We start from the raw sequence: 21,738 nt of genomic DNA, 5'->3' as shown, positions 1-21,738 counted from the left end.
GCTTTTGTCTTTGCCAACCTAATGGTGGTTGCTGTCGCAACCGTCAGCGGTACAAAGAGGGGCACCGCTCCGTGGCGCGCGCGTTAATCTAATGGCGATAGAACCCACGCGGCCCGATCCGAACAATCCATTAATTATCCAATTTGCATATTAACATATATCGCACAAGATGAAGTAAAGCGGGCGAACCATGAAAGGACAAGCGGCTTGTTCCTCGTGTTCTTACCAAATGAGGCATCGCGAAGCGCGCTCTTCGCTTGTCGATCCGCCGTGCGGACATCATTATTGACAGTTACCTGCCGAAGAGAATTTTACTAGTTTATTTCTTATGTCAATCGATCCTCGCCTGTGGTATTCTCTTCCACTCTGTCGCACCGCTAACTGCCACCGATACGATTTCGAGGAAAATCGGCCGCAAGAAGTGATTTGTCCGATAACGTACGCGAACAGAAAACTTAACGCCAGACAAGACGACACTCGCCTGATTCGCAAATTGTCATCCGTGCCGGTTTTTTCACGTTGCTAAAATCAAAGCCGGGCGATCGATTCGCGGTAAAATACTTAATGCGAGATTATCGCGATTCGACACAGTCAATATCTTGCTTATTTTTTTACACTTGTTAGTTGACATTATTGTTCTTCGAGACAGTGAAACTACCATCAAGCGGATGTTGCTCGGCTCTAACACGGTTTTGCTGGAAAATTAACTCTTGCCGTGCCAGCTGCACCAGGATCTGCCACCAAATTGATTTGACTTGTTTCAGGTCATTTCAACGCAAGTACGTTTCAACTGTTATCCCACCACCGCAGTAAATCTGAAATTTTCACACAAAGGTCCCAGAATTTTGGTAATTCTCCAAATTGTACTGTTCTCAATTTCACAGATGATTAAAAAAATCCAGATTTGCCGTCGCCACGCTCATTAAAAATCCATTTTGATCCGAGGCGCCCCGACTACCTTCAGTAGCATTTTTACAAGAAGTCGACGTGAAAACTGTCACTTCTAACTAACATGTGTACACTTCTAATATTAATTTTAGATCATATCTTGCGAATGGTGCAACTGTATACACAATAAATAAACTATTTAATGGTATGTAATTTTAAATAGTCTTTCAGTGTGTATTTGATAGTCATGAAAGTAATTAAAAGGCACTTTGCAAAAGTTTATTTTGTTTATATTTGTTTGTTTGTAAATTAGTTCGCGCCAATGGTTGAATGGTTTTATTGACATGAAGGCGCCTTGTATTTATCGACATGTAAATGCTGTGTGGTCGTAACAAGTTGGATATCTAACCGAGTAATTTTTTCTTCGGCGAGGGTGTTCAGATATTTAGAAATCGCTTTTAACTTTTAAACTTTGATGCACTTTGACCAAAATCCCAAAACATTATCATCAGTTACACAACATGTGTTATCAAAACCAACATTTCTTATTGTGGTCATAACAATTAGGAAGCACTTTTCTCAAAAACTAATAAGAATAATTGATTGTTCTTGTTTATTGTACTTGTAAAAAAAAACTCAAATCTTCTGGTTGTTGTATCGGTATTTTGATTTTGCATATCGATTCCGATTACCTATTTCCCAAATCAGACAAATTTAGCAACGTACTTTATAGCTACTTGCTACTTGTCTTTACTCAAGGAAAAGATCGATATACATATCTACAAATTTTGCAGAATTTCCAGTTGTCGAGGCATTCAAAAAGTTTTACGTGCCTATTTAAATTTATCTCAACAACAATGTCGGAACATGTTATTACTTTCTTGTGATAGATACTTTTATATAAAATACAAAAGTAAAATTATTGTACTTACCTACTTACTTTATATAGTTCATTGAAATTTTTTAATGTTTTACCTAAGGAAAGCGAAAAAATAATTTCTAGGTTATGTATTTGCTAAAAGGAAATCTCCTGATTCCACTAAAAAAAATCTTTATACATTTTCTTGCATATGAGATATACAATAGCATTTAATTTCTAATGTTTACAGACGTAATCTGTGGTTCGATTGCAAAAAAAAAATGTTTTGGAAAGAAACAATTTGAAATTTTGAGATTTTCGACGTTGGTAGAAGTTACAATATTTTACGTAAACTCAATCTTGAACGTGAGCCTTGAAATAAAATTTGAAATAAATAAATTTGAAGTGCACGTTAGTTGCAGATAAATTATTGGTAATTGCCATTAATCGAAGTATTAGCAGTGGCAATTAGAATTGATAGTGAAATAACGCATGTCTTGAACTAAGGCGAGTGTCATCCAAACAAATGGCTTCATTAGTGCCGTTGTTGTTTACAAATTGTCATTCATACATAATAATGAGAGTTAAGTATTCAGCGATCCGCAAGATGCCCGTAAAAAGCCGTACCATTAGCGTTACGCCCAGGCACCATGACGCATTCGGCAATTAATAAAAATGTAAAGCGCAATATTACCCGGAGTTCGAACTTCCGGGCGTTCTGCAAACGGGCGCTAGAACGGCGAATCATCCGGCGAAGAACTTCTGACAAAATAAATAAAAACAATACCCGGCATATTTTTAACCAGGGGGCAACAAACGGAATTCCGCGTGCACGCACAAGACGTCTTTGACAGCGTGCGCCGACGTTCGGAAGGAGGGATTTCAGTTCTCCATCTAAGGACAAGTCGTCCTTATATGGGAACGGACGCCTCTAAATATGGTATTGGGCAGTCCTAAGTGTGCGTGTTTACTTCCCACTTTTACGCGGCGGCTCCGGTGCAAAAGGAGCCGGTCCCCAGCGGCGGCGGTGACCACGTGGAGGTGTCGATGAGGGTTACAGCCGGGTTTCAGGGGTTCGCAGGAGGCGACGGTCAGGTTACGGGTGTCCTCGCGGACGTGCGTCGTTTTTTGTCCGCGTCCGGCCCCGTGCGCCAGAAAGAGAGGGCTACAGAGGCGTCAGGTTTCGGAGTGCGTCTGCGCAAACCGGTAGTGTAAGCATTGGCCGCTGGGGCGCGCTGGGCGGCGCAGTCAGTCGAGCTCTGGGTTCTATTGTGTCTTCAGCTGTGTTGTGCTTACCAGTGCTCCATACACAGAGTGTGACGCGGTGTTGTTATTTGGTTGTCAAACTGTGGTGCGAAATGGAGCCGCCGGGCGGGAGGGATTCCCGGTTCAACCTGGGCTACAGCATGAACTTGCTGTCGGGCGAGACGCCCCCCGAGATCTACGGCAGCCCCGGCCTGGGGCGGCCCTCCACCAGCCTGCAGCAGCTGTCACCGCGGCACACGATGGTGTCGAGCGCGTGCGGGGGGCGCGGCCTCAAGGGCGACATCTGCTACGACGACCGGGGGATGCCGTCGCAGGGCATGGGGCTGGACGCGTGCGGCGTAAACGACATCGCCGAGGACACGTACAACACCCTCCAGCCCAAGAAGTCACCGCCCAGCAACGGCAAGAAGACCAAGGGCCGGGTCAAGATCAAGATGGAGTACATAGAAAACAAGCTGAGGCGGTACACGACGTTCTCAAAGAGGAAGACTGGCATCATGAAGAAGGTGAGATAACCTCTCTACGTGATGGGCGCATGCACGTGAGCGGATGCGCGCGCACCCCGCAACCCAATAAAAAACACCATCAGATATACATCTGCCAACTATTTTAGCAATTTTCGACGGAAGGGCCCGGACACGGGGGTCGCGACGCGCCCCACTGATAGCCTCCGACGCAACAGGGCCGTCGCGACGCCCGTAGGGGCCCCTCGCCGGCCGCTCGACGCGCAAACAACCAAGATTGTAACACGTGACCTGAGATAATTATGGGTACTGGTATTGTGGTACTGTTACATTGTTAAGACGCTCGCGCCGCGTACGCAATTCAAATTATAAACATATGTTGCTTTTGACAGCTAATACAAGAGATATCTCGCCGGTAATTACGCCGCCGTCTAGTACCTCGCCGATTTCGAAAGCCTAAGGCCGTCTCTTCTCGAAAAAACCGCAACATTATTACAGCTCTCATTCTTAACGACCATCGTTCAACAAACAAGAATCACTTTGTGCCGTGGAAATATCCCCACGCCACTTTTGTTATTGTACGTAATAGATAAGACTGTGATTCATTATCCTAACCTACACAATCTTGCTTCAATTAAACCACCAACTGTATAGTACCATTCACAATTTCAATTTTCAAAATATCAATTAGTACATAGTGTTTTTATACTATTTTTTTACCTTTTAGTCCTCTTAGATTATATTAGAGAATTGTTCTTTTCTAGAGCTCAGCCTTCCCGATTAAAATATTCTGTCACATTGAAAAGAAAGTAAGATTAATTAACAAAAAGATTTCTCTTTTGTCATGTGATTGATTTCGAATTGTAATTTTTGCTTATTTTATTTTGATATTTTAACTCCACCTAACGTCGTGCTGGTAAATGTATGTCACATATCTTCGACAAGCCGACTGACATTGCAGTACCTCCTGTCTCACATCCTGGTGTTGGTCAAGTTTATTTTTTGATATGTCTTAAAATTGAAATCAACACAATTCGATCAACCTTTTTGAAGCAGAAACGTTCCATGCAAGGTTTAATTTTACATATTTTTGATAGGGTCAAATTTTATAGTTTTATTTGCTGTCTAGACAGACGGCCTCTGAATTAATTTAGGCACTTTTGCTATACACTAACAAGCCCTACTTAATTTTTTGTTAATGGTAGGCATCACATTTGGCTACATGGATTGATTATAAAGAAATTTATATTTCTGGTAAATAAAGTGTCAGAAAGGAATATGTAAGTAAATTATCTAAATATAGCATATATGTATGTATGTACATAATATACATTTAAAAAAAACTAAATTTTTTTTGTATTACATATTCTTTTGAGTGTTTCGTCATTCCTATAATAAGGACAAACCATAATTTTTTTGCCGTATTTTTATTTTTTGAAACTCGGAAAATAAGTCACTTGGTCAGATATTTTAGCGCCACGACTTAATTGGACATCATTGTCAAGGTGTTTTTTTTTTTTTTTGAGAAATGGGTGGACGTGAAAGTTGGAAGCTAAAGTCTAAAATTAAATTGACCGAGTGAGAAGTGAATTTCATCTTGTTAAAAAAACTGAAATTAATTAGCTGTGAAATTGCTTGGTCGTCTTTGCGATTAGCTAAATTGTGCGGAGTCTTACGACAAAAGGACCAGAGATGTTCCGTCAAAGAAGGGACCGCTGATCAACCATTTGTAAGTAAAATGGTCGGCACGACTCAGTTGTGTTGATGAAGTCCCATCGTTCGAAAAAAAATAAAACAAAAGTCGGTAGTTGTGCGTGCAGAATGTAGAAATCCAGAAGTGTGTTGGCACAACTGTCGGGGTGACTCAGAAAATTCACTCAGCGTCTTACCTTTTCCTTGTTTAAATGTCAAATTGGACGGGTGGAACTGTGTTGGCATTTATCATTGTACACGTCCAATAATTTTTTCATTCTACTCCAGTTGTGCGCTTTTAGAAATTACTCTTTTCAAGATTTTCTCATTGAAAGAGTTATTATTGCAGGTTTTTACTGTTCGTTATTTCTAATCTGGTTGTTGACCCATATTTTAAAAGGGAAACTTCACTCTTTTTCAGTAGATCTTGTACTGCCCGATATGGTGCCTCTCCAATTTCGGACACCTATATAGCGTTCGTGCTCCAAACAAAAAAGGTAGAGTTTTCTAGTAACTTAGTTATCTACTTCTTCAACACGGCGACGTAGAATTTGTGATTTCAAATTTAATAAAAGCAATTTACGACTGCACGGAACGCCCTTTTTAATCAACAGTAGCCATTGAAATTTCATAATTACCATTCGGTAATTGTTCTTGTTTGGAATTTTTCGCCCATTGTTTACAAAACTGGTGTAAAATGTAATCGATTTAGCGTCGCCTTTTTTGGTAAAATCTTGCGATAAATTTGCGGAACTCGCCAACAACAAACACATTATCTGGAAGCAATCTTGATGACTCGAATAATTTTTTGGGTGTAGATCTATTTTAAAATGTATCATTTGGAAAACATAGATTAGATAATTCGGACACGTTCAGCAAATATTATTGCTGGAAGCCAACCATAAAAATGTGACCGTCTCAATTTTGAGATCACTAATTTTTTTCTGGCGGATATGGCACTGTTTTTGCCGCACGAATATGGCCGTCTTCATGCATATTATTAGAAAACTAGGAGTAAGACGTACGTTCTATTTCTGACCGACGCTAGGATTGGAAGTTTAATTTTGGAATCGCTTATTACGGTACATCGGCGCTTACCGAATTTTTTTCCCAAAACTCCTCACCGATTGTTTTATTACGCTGTAAAATCGCGCCTGGCTGCCGTATATCACGACGCGACAAAAATGTCCTGTCTGATGTTATTTTTATTATCCTTGTCCCGTCTGCGTCTTTTGCGCGTTTTTTCGTAATTTTATTGTTGCCGGAACGAATTTTTGTAAACACTCGTGAGCGTCCGAAGAACGAATTGGCTTGTACCCACAGCACTTTCCTCAACGGTGCTCGATGCGGACAAATATTTACTCAAATAGTCACCATTTAGTACAAATTAAGTGAGTCCATGGGAACTATCAATGTCTCCTATTAGATATGTGTAAATAACATTCGATAACGTACTAAGCGTTTATTTAAACTCGGGAGGGATATCTGTGTGGCTCGAGGCATCGCCATCGCCAATATATAGAAATGAGCCTGTAATGTACCATCAATCACGTTTGGATTGTTTGCTCGCTCGAATTATGCATGTGGGATGTTAAATCTCAAGAATCTTCCAGCGGCGGAGTTGGCAACGATTCAAAGATTTAATTCTGTCGGGGGCTACGCACCAAACCGGAAAAATCCGTCCAAACTTGGACAATAATCGCCACGAGAGAGCACACACCGAGAATTGATTTATTAATCAATTTGTGCCTAATTTATTAATACACAGTGTCGTTTCGGGTAATTTATGGCGACAATAATAACAGTCGTTGGTCGGTTTTACACACACATAATATCGGATTTAAGTTTCATTATTGGACGGAGCTTTCAGTCAAATTGATTAAATGGTTGTTTTTACAGGTCCATTTGCATATTTTGTTAATTGATAGGTTTGAGCCGTGCAATTAAGCCGTACCAACCATTTGACAACATAGAATAGATCAGTTGAGATAAACGGTGAGTTGGTGGTGATGACCTAAGCGTGTTCATGTATCAACAAAATATTTGTGCAAATTAAGGCATGGCGGCTTTTGGCGCAAGATGATAATAAGTTTGGATTTGTGTCAACTAAATATAATCCTGAACTAGATAAAATCTATACATAACTTAGTTTGTAGGAGTTAAACACTAGTCATAAAACCATCGCCTAAACCGTGTATCTTCTATTTTATCCTCGCAGGTTTTTCCCTACCGAAATCCGGAGATAACATCTAGTTTAAAGGGAATTTTCACCGATATAGCCTCACCCACTCGATTAAACCCTAAGGTCATGTACATCAATCTTTACTGTCAAAATATTTGTTTAGCGATTTCATTGGAACTACCGAAGCTATACCGTGTGTTATATCGATGTTGCAGTTTTGTCTTTCCTTGCCACTTTCCACTCATTATCGCCACGGGAGGTCCACCGTTTTGCCGTCGGTAATTCATGTTCGTTAACGTTTTTTTTTACTTTACGGTTTTCGGTAAAAAGCGTGTAATTGCAAAATTTGACCAACCCATCTGCCGAGATTCGTATTTGCATGAAATTTTGTAAGCTTCGACTTTTCTAACGGCGGTGATCAAAAGCACACGCAATGAACCATAATAATATCATAACCATGCAAAATTTATCTCTATGTATATTACACACCCATCGCCGTTGAAAAGAACAAATTGCCAACGCATTAACATTTATTCTCCAGTAATCCTTACGTTTTAGATTTATAGATTTGCGGTGAAAGTCCATTCTCCATTACGATTTTGGTTCCACTATCCGGGGTCGCCATTTAACAGGAAAACACTTTTAAACCATTCTACTCAAATCTAAAAGGACAAAAACTACTTTAGATTAGGTAAACATTGATACTTGTTGTCCTCAGTTTGTTAACAATCCAAGGGCTCGTAACTCGACTGTTTGATCAGATTTTGAACGTACACACCGTACACATCAAACAATATTGACGTGTTCCATCAAGCAACCTGAAATCACATTAACAAGGGGTGTGTTTCAACCTGTAATTTTGAGCGAAACCTAATCATTTTTTATTATATCAGTCTGATAAATTGAAAATCATCTACGCCAGCAGTTGAGGATTTTACGTTTGACTTAGCGATTTCTGTTTATCAACCGATAAGTGTTAATTAATTGATAAAGGTGGTTTTGTATTGTAAACCCACCCATCAAATTTGAAACGTGAATTTTCCATAATTGAAGTGTTAAATTGCAACTGTTTGTAATTCATCACTTCGCAAACACCGTTTTTATAACACGTTGGAGCTCACAATTTGAAGAATTTTGTTTGGAGCTAATTGCATCAATAAATTAATTAGTGATCGTCTAATAAAAATCGTGCTGGAGTAGATCTTGCACAAAGTTTGCACAATTCGAGTAATTGCCAGAGCCGAGTTGTGTTTTATTTGCTTTTATCGAAATCGTTATATCTAATGTTACTTTTAAATCAGTTTGCTGCGACGATTTTTCAATACCGATTTTCCCATGTTTTTCGAGCTAGAAATCATGATAATTTACCATTTCCTCACTACCAGACGTTTCGAAGAGTGATCACAGTGTAACACACTAACGTTCAATCACACATTTTCGCGTGATTGTTTGTAAAATAGATTTTTGTATTTTCGAAAATACTTTGCGGTTGGTGCTGGCGCCGGGAGTGTCATTTTTGGTCTTCGGATTCGATTCAAGTTTTGCAGGTGTTGTCTTCAATATAATTTTCGTGTTTTTATGCGTCCAGTTTGTCGACATTTTGGTGGAAAATAGAGGTCCGGTTCGAAAGGAAAGTTCAATTAATAATTAGAAACAAAGAAACGGTGCGACACCTGCCAATTAAAACACGTTCATTTTGCAAAAATAATCCTTTCGCACGGTTTTTGTAGGCAGAGCTTGTTGCATAAACATGATAAAATAAATCAGTTAGATAAATTATTTTGTCATGAAATTAGCCTCGTTACGTATAAATTCTTCGTTGGCAATTAACCGAAGTTATGCCGAAGGTTTGTCGTGGAGCGGCGCGCGTCACAAAAACCACCATCCCCGCATCGAATAATTACGAAAAATAAATTAATAGAGCAGATCGGCAGATCTTGATTGTTGGGTGTAATTAATATCGAAACCCTCTCTCCGCGCTCCACAATAAAAACGATTTGTCATCAGTGTTAGTTTGATTTTTATTGATGTGTTAAAACGGGCCGAGCCCGACGTATAAATCATCTTGGGCTTAAAACGGCGTTATTACTTTTGTTTTTACGCCGACACGCCGGCGGAAATGTCAACAGCACGAGTCGCGCAAGGATATTTTCTGAAAGTGAATGAAAAGCTCCGCGAGGGCGCTTTCACACGGAGGATAAAGACATCATCGCCGGTCGTAGACGTCGGGGGTAGTACAATGCCGGACCAGATTCAATGAGTTGATTGATTCCCGGCGATGCACTAATCACAATAATTTATGAAATTGGTGCTGATTATCGGATTGATGAATCCTCCGGGGGCTTTAGAAAAACGAAAAGTCATTTGGACATGTGGCCGGGGAATGTGATGGCGTTTGATTTGTCTTAGTCATCGTTCGTCACTTTCGAAACGATGACCTCCGGAACGTACAGTCTGATATGTTCAAATTACAGGTTATTAATATTGAGATGCGGCCCTCGCTGTTTATATGTCGGGATCATCGTTGATTTGCCAACCAACAAAGGGAGATGGAAATTCAACGATAGACGCGCTAATAAAAGTATCATCGAATTCTTTACCTTCACGTTCCCGCTCCTTTGTAAGAAGATTCGGTGCTGAACGATATTTTCCCTCGGATGTGATTTGATCCGGGCGAAACAAACGAAAACGTCTGAAACGTTAATACCTAGGGGTGGGTTTCATCGTTTGGATGCATATTTTGAAAGGCAACGAGCAACAGGTCGAGCAATCGACGAATGTCATACGTACCTACCCCTGTTTCGTCTGTGACCTCGCTTTTTTTCTTCTCGTGGATTTATTTCTCCCGGCCCAATGTCGCATAAAAATCGCTACCGAAATTAATCTTAAGCAGACTTCACCACCCTCGAGATGGGCCATTTCTAACGAAACGGGCAATTACCGGATCGTAGATACGCCGAAGACTGCATAAAGTGCTTTTTTTCCGCGAGATAGTCGGGTGGGGTCATCAAATTTTAACGCCGCCACCGAGCAAATTAGGGTGATATTTGAGAGAGAGTCGAGGCCAAGAATTTATGAGACTATCTGGTGGGTTGTCTTTTCTTTAAAGAGGCATCATTTTCATTTTTATCGTCCGACTTCATTTATCTTATACATCACAGGCTCATCTCGAAATGTTAGCGAAACAACACCCTCCAAGCTACGCTACGAGTGGTCTTCCTTCACCAGACGTGCCCTGTCAGTTTTTGGCAATGATGGAGGCCGTTATTTAAGCACCGAATTTCCGGTTCGGATATCGTTGGGCTTTTGTATGAAATTTCCCGTCTTGAAAGAACTGCGTCGTTCAGATTGCTTCGCAAAATATGAGTTTTTATCGAATTTAACGCTGCATTGAGACTTCGATTAGCGATGTCGTGGGTTTATCTTGCTTGTAAACAGGCGGCGAACACGTACCTTCGAAATTATTATCTCCAAGCACAACTGGAAATTTTTTGTCGTTATCTGTACACGTGTAAGTCCTGCCTAATTTATATAAAAATCATTTTGACCAAAATCCATCACATTGTCCAAACAAGGTTTTCTATCAATTCAGCTATAAAATAACTTCACGTCAGATCAAGAGATTCGTCAGTAGAGTGGAGAACGTGCAAAATGGACATGAGTGCACTTCGTCAACGTTTTACAAACTTCAGATAAGATGCAAGGCATGATCAAACGACCTTCAAATTCAAACCGAGCAACTTCATAATTTGTTAGAATATTGTGTCGCAAATTAAATTCTTATTGAAAGCTTGAAAGCTCTCTGAAAAAGCTAAATTTTCATTATTTCACATTTAAATTTCAAAAGTCGTCAATTCATTTATTTCACACTGTAAGCAAAACTTCATTGAATCATATTAAAAAAAAATAGTTATTTGTACAACTAGTTATGAAAGTCATACTTTTTAACGAATTTGCAGATTGATTAACGAGGGTGTAGCCCGAGTTAATCAAGCAAATAAGTGAAAAAAAGAGACTTTCATAACGTGTTGTACACACTATTTTTTTTTGTATATTGATGTAAGCTGTGAAATTTGGTCCAAAAGTATTTATGAAAAATTACAAAAAAAGATATGTTTTGACAATCATCTCCAAGGAGATAGAATAAAACGATGCAAAAAAGTACTAGTCTCACTACGATTTTTTTGTAAAAAAGTGCTACTTGCATTACGATTTTGCGTGTAAAAAAGTGCCACTTTCATTACGATATGCAAAAAATTAGGTTTTTTTATGCCTTGACCGTGATATTAACGGCACTGTCTTGTACTATATTTTTTTATTTATATTTTTAACACAATCGCAATAATAAAATAGTCCTTGATAATTTTTTGCACATTTATCGGTTTTTAATGTGTACTGTTTTTCTTTGCTTATCGGGCTTTAAAAAATGTTATCATTTTATTGAACATCAAATCTGTTACAATCTGATTATGTATTAATTTTTACGATATGATTTTTTTTTGATACTCTAAATACATTTGCAGAGAATACGCTTTGTATTTTATTTTCTAAAACAAATCAAATCCTAGAATTATTGTCAATCTTTTACTACCGAACATTTTGTGTGATTAAAATATTTGTAGATTTTTTTTGCACCTTTATTGCTTCTCCTGTGGTCTTTTAGACACATCGTATAACGCGAAAATGTTTTCATACTGTATTTATTGGCATCAATCATTTCATCTTAAGTACACTGATAAACTGTTTCTTTATCATTTTCTCCGCGCGCCGACATAATAGTAAAGTTCCGAAACAAAATCGTGACTCACTGGAGAGTAAAATATTACACCATTCGGTTGTTTGCCAAGAAAATATTGTTATAAGCAAACCTAGGAAGGAGTAGCAATTTATGCTTCTCTTGCTGAGCTTTTGACATTTATTTCTTCATTTTTCGAGATATATTTCATCAGTAGACGGTAACGAAATAACATGATGTATAGTGCCGACACTCTACCGCGATTTCGACCATCACGGAGATGTCATCAAGTCTGCAACCGAAATCTGTTTAATATTTACAACGAAAACTCATATTCGAGGATCGGTAGTGTGTGTTTAACTTTCGAATGTGTAATAAGATGTTTTGATGAAAATTGGCGTGGGCATAAATAAGTATGTTTCGAGTCTACGAAGAGGTTGGCCACGAAAATTGTGATACATACTCTGTAAATGTCTTGCAAATTAAGTGCTAATTGCATCGAAACGTCACTCGGATGGCGCCTTGTTCTTATTAAATTCCCCAGTAAATCTGATAAATTGCACCTGACGGAGGCAAAGTCAATTTACGCTAAATTGGCCATAGGTATAGCCGAGAAGCTAAGACGGTCAACGTAATCAGCATAATAAACAGATTAAGTTTTCTTAGAGCGCTGAGGGCAGCTCCGAGGTGCAGACGTATGTCGATGGGAAGACCGCCCATGGAACCGGCCCGTAATGCATCAAGTTACTCTTTCTTAGCTGTGTTAATTGAAACATTGTACGATAGCGTGTACGTGTGGGCACAACCGTTCCGTGGTTTATGCACCCATCTAACCCATAAACCGTTTGTTGCAGGCGTACGAGCTGTCGACACTGACCGGGACGCAGGTGATGCTCCTGGTGGCGTCCGAAACAGGACACGTGTACACCTTCGCCACGCGGAAACTGCAGCCGATGATAACGAGCGAGGCCGGCAAAGCGCTGATCCAGACGTGCCTGAACTCCCCGGATCCTCCGGCGGGGTCCGCCTCCGGGGACCAGAGAATGTCGGCCACCGGATTCGAGGAGACGGAACTCACCTACAACATCAGCGACGAGGACTCCAAAGTAAGACAAATGGTGTACGGTTCACCGCATACACACACGCACGCGCATTCCTTGGGCGGCCAGGGACACTATTCACACCTAGAGCAGAGCCATCTGGGCTTGGGGGGCTCGCCGCAGCACGGGGGCTACTCGCAAGCCTGTCCCAGTCCGCTGCCACCCCCGCATCAAGGCTACGGACACCCCCAACACCCGCATTCGCACTCGCACATGTCGCACTCGCATCCCCAGCGGTAGGTGGATGGGAGGGTGCCCACCCGGGATGATCTTAGTCATGATTTAGCTTATTGTTATCGCGGGACGACGCGCCGAGGAACCAGAGCCCAGCCGAAAAGGACGATCCGGACTTGTTCTTCTGCCCGATGTCGCAATCGAAAACTCGCACTCGAGTTCCGGATTTTTCGGTCGAGATTTTTCTCTCAGACAGAAGAGACCGCGCAGATGTGCCGTATCAGATGCATCATAAAACGTTGCTTTTCCATTCATACAAATATACTTTGTAAATAATGTGACGTTGATTTCGTGTAGATTGCGGCTTACATGTGTTTATTGGGTAGGGCTGCCTAGTAAGAATAATCAAAATGATACACATCGAAATATTAAGGAAGTCGCACACTGTTGCCATAAAAATTTCAATCATAATCGTTGTAATTTATGCAAATCGAAGTGATTTTAACATGGCCTTAGGTGTACTTTAAACCTAGTACGAAGTAGATGTCCGTATTAATTCAACGTAAATTAGGCCGAAATGGTGGCATCATCGGATCGTATTTACGACGAACCGAACTAAACTGAATCTTGTCTCGTTTAAAACCGCTCTGAAAATATATCGACTTCTGAAATGGCCACAAGTTAAATCTAAATTGCTTATGAAAGGCTTCGTACCACATTACCATTACGCGGACTGTATTCAACTGATATTCATAACAGTAATTCAGCGTTGTCAGATTTTGTCGTGACTCCTTATCATGGAGGCCCCTCAGCGTAATTTTCTGCGGCTGGTCAGTTACCGCCTCAATTTACTTGTTTCGCACATTTGTGTACTTTGTTGTTCACAACGTTTTCATTACTAGCCTGCCCCAAAGCCTAGAAATTTAATATCGCAAACGTCCAAACATAAATCTCGACGTAATGAAGGTTTCGAAATTTCGTTTCGGTATTTTTCTAGGCCTGAATTACGCCCATAACAAACATATGTTCGCCTTGTTAACCGTTACGCACAAAGCGTACTGTCGAGTCGTGGCAGACGAAAGAGTTCCGATCGTTCTTGGTCGAAAGTGGCAAAAGTGACGCGTCGAGACGCCGTCCCCGAAGAAACCAAAGCGACACACGACTTTTAACACTCGGCGCGTCGGCAGAACTCCATCTTTTGTACTAAAAAAAAAGTGAACGATGACCGACTTAACTTGAATAATTCATCTTAAAGCCAGACCTCACGCATCGGGACGGACGTGAGATTTATTTCGTTTTCCCACCGACGGGTCCAACATCTGGTCCGGGAATCCGGAGGTGGTCACCGGGATTTTCACCTAACGGTAGATGGCGCGTGTCTATCCTGCCGTCGGGTCCGATTGGCATTACTTCCTGCACCCGGAAACGGAAGTCTAGGTGTTGCGAGTGGCCCGTGCCTTGTAAATAGACACAATTCACAGTTTGTTGAATTTCTTTCGGAGCTGATGAAAGCGAGCGTTTTCTGGTGTGTGTGTATGCGACCCCTAATATTTTGCGTCTTGTTTCTGCATGATGGTGTTATGCTGTAGTTGTTGCTTTATTCTACCATTGTCTCGAGGAATTTGCATCCCGACGGGGACGCGTTGAATAGATTTGAAAATTTGAAATGTTCTTGCAGTTGTTTTAACCGTCGGTAAATATCCAAATAAGGTCAGATGAATGCAAATGTAATTATTAAAAGTTTTTTCCGTGTAGTTTTGTAACCCAAATCTACCCACGCACCCCGCGTGGGCGTTTTTGTTTTCAACACCAGATCTATTCAAGGGTAACGCGAAATAAGCCCCTTCAGATATAAAGAGCGAGAAGGGCGGGGAGGTGCGCGCTGTACGAACTGATTGAACTCAGGGTATTCTTAATTCCGTCGGATCGTTTGATAAAGACGAAAGGTCGACTTGCGATTCTCTGTATATATTTGGTAAATATTGTCCAGGTGATTTTGAGGTCCAGTTTTTATTTGTTTACGATTAGATCATGTTAGCAAAGCAATTACGGCCCACCTGTATTTAAAACATTTACGAAATCCCATTGGTCGAGTAAAAGTGTGCGTGTAGGAGGTGCACCCATCTGCGTTGGAGGCTCGCTTATTTTTAGGTCGTTGGCCCCCCCGAGCAAATCCCCGATTTCACTTTTGAACCCACACATAGGGGGCAAACGTGCCGAAACGTCACAGAGGGGTGATGATCGAAATTTTACCGGTACAATGGAAAATGGGAAAAAATTACCGTTGCCGTTATCATCATTATTATTATTATCATTATCATCATCGTCAAATAATGGTCCGGGCGTAATGACGAGGCAGAAACGTGGACAATACAAACCGCAGGTCAACAATGGGGCAGTACAATGTTTGTTGTTAACCGCCTTTTAATTTGAGGACCTCTTTCGTTTCGACGCCCGGATGATTGGCGTAACAAAATGAGGTATTTTTTTTCAGTTATAGAATTTTCCCTCGCGACGATGGTCTTGATTAGCGAGACGAGCCGTAAATTCGAATTTACTCGGCCAACAGGAAAATTTTCTCGGAATACGATTATCCACGGTGGTGGTGTCGAAATTCCCCAAAAATCGCCGTTTTTCGGTTCAGTATGTCGCAGGTGGGACGGCTCGAATTGTAGAAAATCGCAAGTTTCCTTGTCGGTGGGTGGCGAATTTTTAGCGTTCATTATACCTATCAGACAACATAGAGTATAACTCTAACTCTATTATTAATGTTTTCTCTTTGTACAAAGTTTTTATTTTTTTTTTAATTTTTAATTTTATGTAAAGTATTAAATTATACATTCCACACCAAGTTGATCTGTTTTTGAAGGCGCACATTGTGCACTGTCCTCTTTTTAAAATCGTTAAGTGCCATTTTGAACATCAGAATCTGTATTATCGCACGAAAACCCTTGACATGAACACATTAAAACGAATAATTTTAGGTTGTGTTGGGGCATGATAGCCGTGACGCGAATTTTTTTAATGATCATCTAGTCCATGTAGAATAGGTGTCTTGTTCAAAATGGTAAATAATTTTAAGTTAGGTATTTATTATTTTATATTATGTTGTATTCGATATAATATTTATCTTAATTTTGTGATGTATAAAGCAAACTAAAAATACTGAATGTGTGCCTTAGGACCGATTGTAACTAGTTAGTTTTTTAATTGGAAGCATGTTTTTTTAGATCGATATTTATGGTTGTTATTATTTATTTTTAGGTTTTTATGTTTTTTAATGCAAAATAAACAATGTTTTTTTCGAACACCACAAATACTGCAACCTTGAATCGTCTACGTGCCGTTGGAATTTTGTAAAAAGTAGCTTAATTACCTAGAGTTAAAGATGGTATACAGGTGATGCGGGGTTGCATATCTTATTGCTTGGCATGACTGTTTTTTTCTGTTCTTGTAAGAAAAGTGGCATGCGAGAAATTTCGAGATTTTTTTACAAACTGACTGTGTAATGCCAGTGTGTCGATTGAATCGTACTTGTTCCGTAAATGTGATAATAAACATGTTTTTAATGTAATTTTGTGCCCTTTTGTAATCGGATACTGCGTCTCTCTTGGACTCGCCGTTTGAAAAATAGATCTGTGCGGGAAATGTCGTGATTTTCTCACGTCACCAATTAGTATGCGACTCTGCTAAATGTTAGTTTGTAATTAACAGACGGCAAGTTTTTGAACCTGTCCGCACTTCGCAAAAATAACGCATGGGAACGGGAACGAGAGCGGGATAAAAATACGGTTGTCACTTAATCGATTTATTGGTCGAAGAGTACCATACATAATTATTAAAGCCATGTCTCAGCCTAATCGTACAGGGATTGAGCAGCATCAAAATTTATGACGACTTAAAAACTACCTAGTGCCTAATTAAAATTTGTAATTAGTGTCTTAAACTAAAGTAAGATTATCAGAGTTGTCAATCATACATCAATACGAAATTATAATTACAAATATGAGTATACATGTAGCGGGGCTGGCGAAGAGATAAAGACAAATTTAAATTTAAAAGTAAAAGAAGATCAAAGTCAGACATCGATCAAATTCGTCCCGTATCTGTCTGAATATCTGAAATCGCTCGGAATGCGAGTTTTTCTGCTTTGATTCGGTCACTGAATAAAAACAAACCTATCGCCGAGGGGTTTACTATCTTACAATAAATTAACGTTTAATATGGCACCGAAGAAACTACACTACAGCTTAATTCCGATGTTAGGCTTCATTTGACGAGTTCCTCACACCTGATGTTCCAACGGTGTTTGGGCGTCGCCCACGTCTGTAACAGAAAACAGGAATCAGCTTATTACGACCATCTAGCGTATAATTGTGCCGCTACCGGTGTTAGTTCTAGTTAAAGCCCGTCCGATTAGGAGATAGTTTTAATTAAATTTATGTAATTTTGACTTTCAAAATCGAAATTGTGCACACCTGTACGTGTGCCAGCGTGCCGATTAATGTTTGTGTAAATGCTCTATTAATTTAAATACGAAAAGGTAATTTTTCGAGTAAAATTCGTGTACGCCCCGAGCACTCCACGAACGAACAGCTGGCCAACCATCACCTTGATGACCAATAATTTTTTGGCGACTTCATGAAAATACATATTGCAATTTCGATGTTTAAATATTCATAAAAGTGCTCGAGTTTCGAGAGGCGACCCACTCCTCCTCCTCCTCCTCCTCCTTTCGAATAACCACTCCACCACCCTTCAAGTTTTCTCCGTTGTCCTGTCTATTTTTCCATCAGAACTAGTGTTAAATCTACGACTTACATGGCCTCTAAGTCCCGCCTTATTTTGTAACGATCGGAGCCAATGCTAGTACTGTAATTACTTTGTGGAGCAGCAATAAACGGTAACGAGTTTTCTCTTGAGTGTTTTGAGGGATTTGCTTAGACAAGACAAACAATTTTGATGTTGTAAAATCTTGCTACAATAAAAGTTATGTTGATCCTTACAAGCTTGCTATCGCAGTAACAAGAGCAATAAAATTACATTACAAAACAAACGGGAACTGAAAATTATCCGAAAGTTTCGCACTGATGCGCAGTTTAGGAGTTTTGGAAAAATTTCAAAATCGCGGACCCTCCCGGTCGCAACTTTGTGCCTTCATTTCTTCGGCAAACGTACAGAAAATTAAGTAATTTGATCCGTCGAGCTTTTAATCTCGTAATTTGAAAACGATCCATCAAGTCGGATTCAGTTCGAATCTCGTTGGACGGTCATAATTTAAATTTGAATTTGTTCGGTTTTGATAGGATAATGAAAATTTTTGATGGAAATTTGCCCACCGCAGGATTAATAAATCAAATACTTCGGTGGCGAATAAATTTGTTTTAAAGTTTCAGGCGCGCTCGTAAGTGGTAGCGACTAAATCAAAAACTGCCCCAAGGGGTGTACTTGCAAAGAAGAGACCGGGGAACTTTATCCCTTTGGGTAATATCCTGATATGAATTTGTAATTTGGATGCGGTCTGTATTGCCGGTAATTAAAGTCAATTACGTGTGGTTAGCTAATCTCGGGCTTTCGTTGTGACGTTGCTAGTTAAAGCCCGGCTTTAAAGCTCAGTGTGAACAATTGATCGCGGAGTCTAATTTCTGAATTTTTTTGTCCGACGGTCGGTCTGATGGAAGTCTGATTTGGAGCACGAGTAAAATGGGAAAGATAATTGAAGACGACTGACTTTTGCTTTCAAAGTTGGTCCGTTTTTTTGGAATGGATAAAGAGGTCCAGTTACCGGTGCTAAATAATATCTCGAAAAGCCGAGATTAGTTATTATGGAAGTGATGAAAATTATTGTTCGTTGGCTTTTGTGATGGTATTTTGAATTAAAAAATTAATAGATAGTATATTTCAAAATTCAAAGAGCGTTCGCAGCCGCAACACTAGCAGCATACATTATATTTTTTGACAGCCTATGACTAATTGGACTGTGTCAGTAATAAATTATTATGTATGTAATTTTGCAATCAGTTTTATGAACGATACGGCGCGATAATTTACCACCGGGGCGTCAAAAACATAAAATGTTTGATTGCATTCATTTTCCTTTCCATCATAAAACCGAGATTGTTAACACAGAGACATTACGCACGCATGTAATTGACTCGGACATAAAACACTGTCAATACCAGAAATAAATCGTGAAGTTAATTGCGCTAAAAAAATTTCCAAATCGGATTCGGTCGTGACGACTCCGAAAAAAGTCCAAGAGAGAGAGTCAGATCAAATGGGGCACAATGTCGGTTATCATAAATATCAAAATGACATTCGATACCTTTGAGTCCGTCCGCTCGTGATTTTCGACATCTACGCTGGCGCTGACCGAGTTGGCTGTGTCGGAGAGTGGGGGGCACGGGAGGTCACACCTGTTCGCGTTTCACCCCCTCCTGGGGTAGTTGTCCCGTTTTTCGAGGTGGCGACCCGACCGTAGGGTTGTTTTCGACCAGCAACAACCCCCGATCGGGTGAATTCCGCGCCAGAGGACGCCCGGCCGCCCTCAGAGCCCCTTTTGGAAGCAGGTGTCGCCGGGTCGATGGACGCAATAGCGCCGCGCTCTCTGTAAAAGAGTGAATCACACATGTTGGGATTTTTCCTCTGCACCCCGATTTTCGCCCCGAAGCCGCCACCGCGAGTCGGCCCACCCGCCCAAAAAGTGCGAACTGAGCAAGTGCGCCGAAAATCGTCCACTTTTCGTGCAAGCAAAATTTTGGAAAGTCGTGTTAGCAAAGAAAAAACGTCATGCCAAGCCGTGGGGTTGCGGGGTTTTGGTGTAAAATAGCTTGTGGGACTTACGTTTGGCGGCATCAGGACCTGCGGGACGGAGCGCAAGAAGCACCGACGACGATCGCCGAAGAACTGTGGGGTCCCTCAGAGTCCCCCATGAGTCACGGAGCCGGCCGTCGGCGACCGGAGCCGAGCAAACGCCATACATGGTCCATACATGGGCACCATTCCATATATGGGTCGTGTATTGTTGCAAAATACTGGCTACTGGGCTTGGGACGGGATAGAGGAGCAAAAAAATATAGAGACGGCACGTGCTATTGTTTTCTGCTGCGGCTCATTTCGAAGAGGAATGATGGGCACAGCGCGCAATTTAACGATTGCAAGAATTCGCTGGGTCTTTTTTATGGTGGGCAGTTTTCGGCCCGATCAAATTTATCTCGGAACGGTCCCGAAATCAAATTCGACGATTTATACGGGATGATGGCGATATTTTTACGGGCGGCGTCCGCTCTCGATTTTTATTTTATTACATGCCCCGGACTCTGTTTAAATCTGATCTTTTAGCTCCTTCAGAGGAAAATTTATGGCGCAGTTACGACATCGCGTCGCAAAGTGAAAAGCAAGGTGTCCTTTTTTACCTACGCCCCACTAGACTGCCCCCATCAAATTCCACCCAACAAAGGTACTCACTCGAGTGGTCCTGCAGACCGGATCGTAAACTTTTCCCCCGGACCAATTGTTTTTATCCGTCCGGATGATAATCGTTTCATTTCCATTTCGTGTGGCGGCGCGTAATTTGCGTGTGCACCCAAAATTTAGGTTAATTACTGTTTGAAAACGAAGATTTACATAAACATTGCTGCGCAATTTTATAACCATCAAAAAATGGAAATGAAACGGATTGCGGAAACTCGGAAAGAGCTTTTCCACCACCGGACCATGCAGATTTTGCGATTTAACGCTCGTCCTCTGAAAGGCTAAATTTTGCTTTCTCTGCAAAGATCAAAATTTCGTCATAAAAAAAAATCAAGAAACTTCATTTATTATGCAAATTGCGGAGGCGTTTCCGAGAAATTTTTGATAAAATCGCTTTACCCAAACTGATCTTCGTTCTGAGATAATTCAAAGAAATTTGACTGTTTTGACTTTCGTCTTATTTATTTTTCGTATTTTTTTTTAAACTTGTGTTAATTTTTTGTTTGTCAAATAATTTATTTATTAAGACATTAACATAAAATATGGAATTAAAATGGACAACATTTGAATATGTAGTTAATTTGAGCCGTTGAAATTTGCCGAGTTTCCATCGACTTCCGATGATGTGTTGTCTGCAAGCCCGACAACTTTCTAAAATATAGTCATTGTGGGAGATGATTGGGTTTCCGACAAGTTAAAGGTTGAAAAATTTGGTCGTTTAGTGTGAACTATGCTGGAGGTTGGTGTGGGTGCCAGACTTGATAAATTTGTAACTATTCGCGTCTTTAAAATTCTGAAATCGTGCTGTGGGCACAGCCGCCATAAAACGCGTCCAGACCATTGTAGTTTTTGAAGAACTGTTACTCCAAGTAGTTGTTTTTTATCCAAATCTATTGTGGTTATCA

At 40.5% G+C, this 21,738-nt stretch overlaps 1 protein-coding gene and 1 long non-coding RNA gene across 2 annotated transcripts in view; one reads left to right on the top strand and one right to left on the bottom strand.

Annotated features, from left to right (window-relative positions):
- Nucleotides 1–2,952: 2,952 nt before the first annotated feature.
- Nucleotides 2,953–21,738, top strand: part of bs (blistered) — a 35,755-nt gene continuing 16,969 nt past the window's right edge. Inside the window, exons 1-2 of the mRNA XM_069052551.1 lie at nucleotides 2,953–3,519; nucleotides 12,941–13,192. Of these exons, the coding sequence (XP_068908652.1) occupies nucleotides 3,106–3,519; nucleotides 12,941–13,192 (666 nt within the window). The 5' untranslated portion in view covers nucleotides 2,953–3,105. The remainder of the gene's footprint in view (nucleotides 3,520–12,940; nucleotides 13,193–21,738) is intronic.
- LOC138134354 (uncharacterized) lies at nucleotides 17,153–20,363 on the bottom strand. The gene is made up of 3 exons (XR_011160716.1): nucleotides 20,204–20,363; nucleotides 19,686–19,967; nucleotides 17,153–17,686 (listed from the first exon to the last, which is right to left on the bottom strand). It is a non-coding gene; the product is annotated as an uncharacterized lncRNA (long non-coding RNA).

Source organism: Tenebrio molitor, chromosome 7 (genome assembly GCF_963966145.1).
Source record: "Tenebrio molitor chromosome 7, icTenMoli1.1, whole genome shotgun sequence".
Classification (NCBI taxonomy): domain Eukaryota; kingdom Metazoa; phylum Arthropoda; class Insecta; order Coleoptera; family Tenebrionidae; genus Tenebrio; species Tenebrio molitor.
Note: the sequence above shows the minus strand (reverse complement) of the source record. Positions and strands in the feature narration are given on the sequence as shown.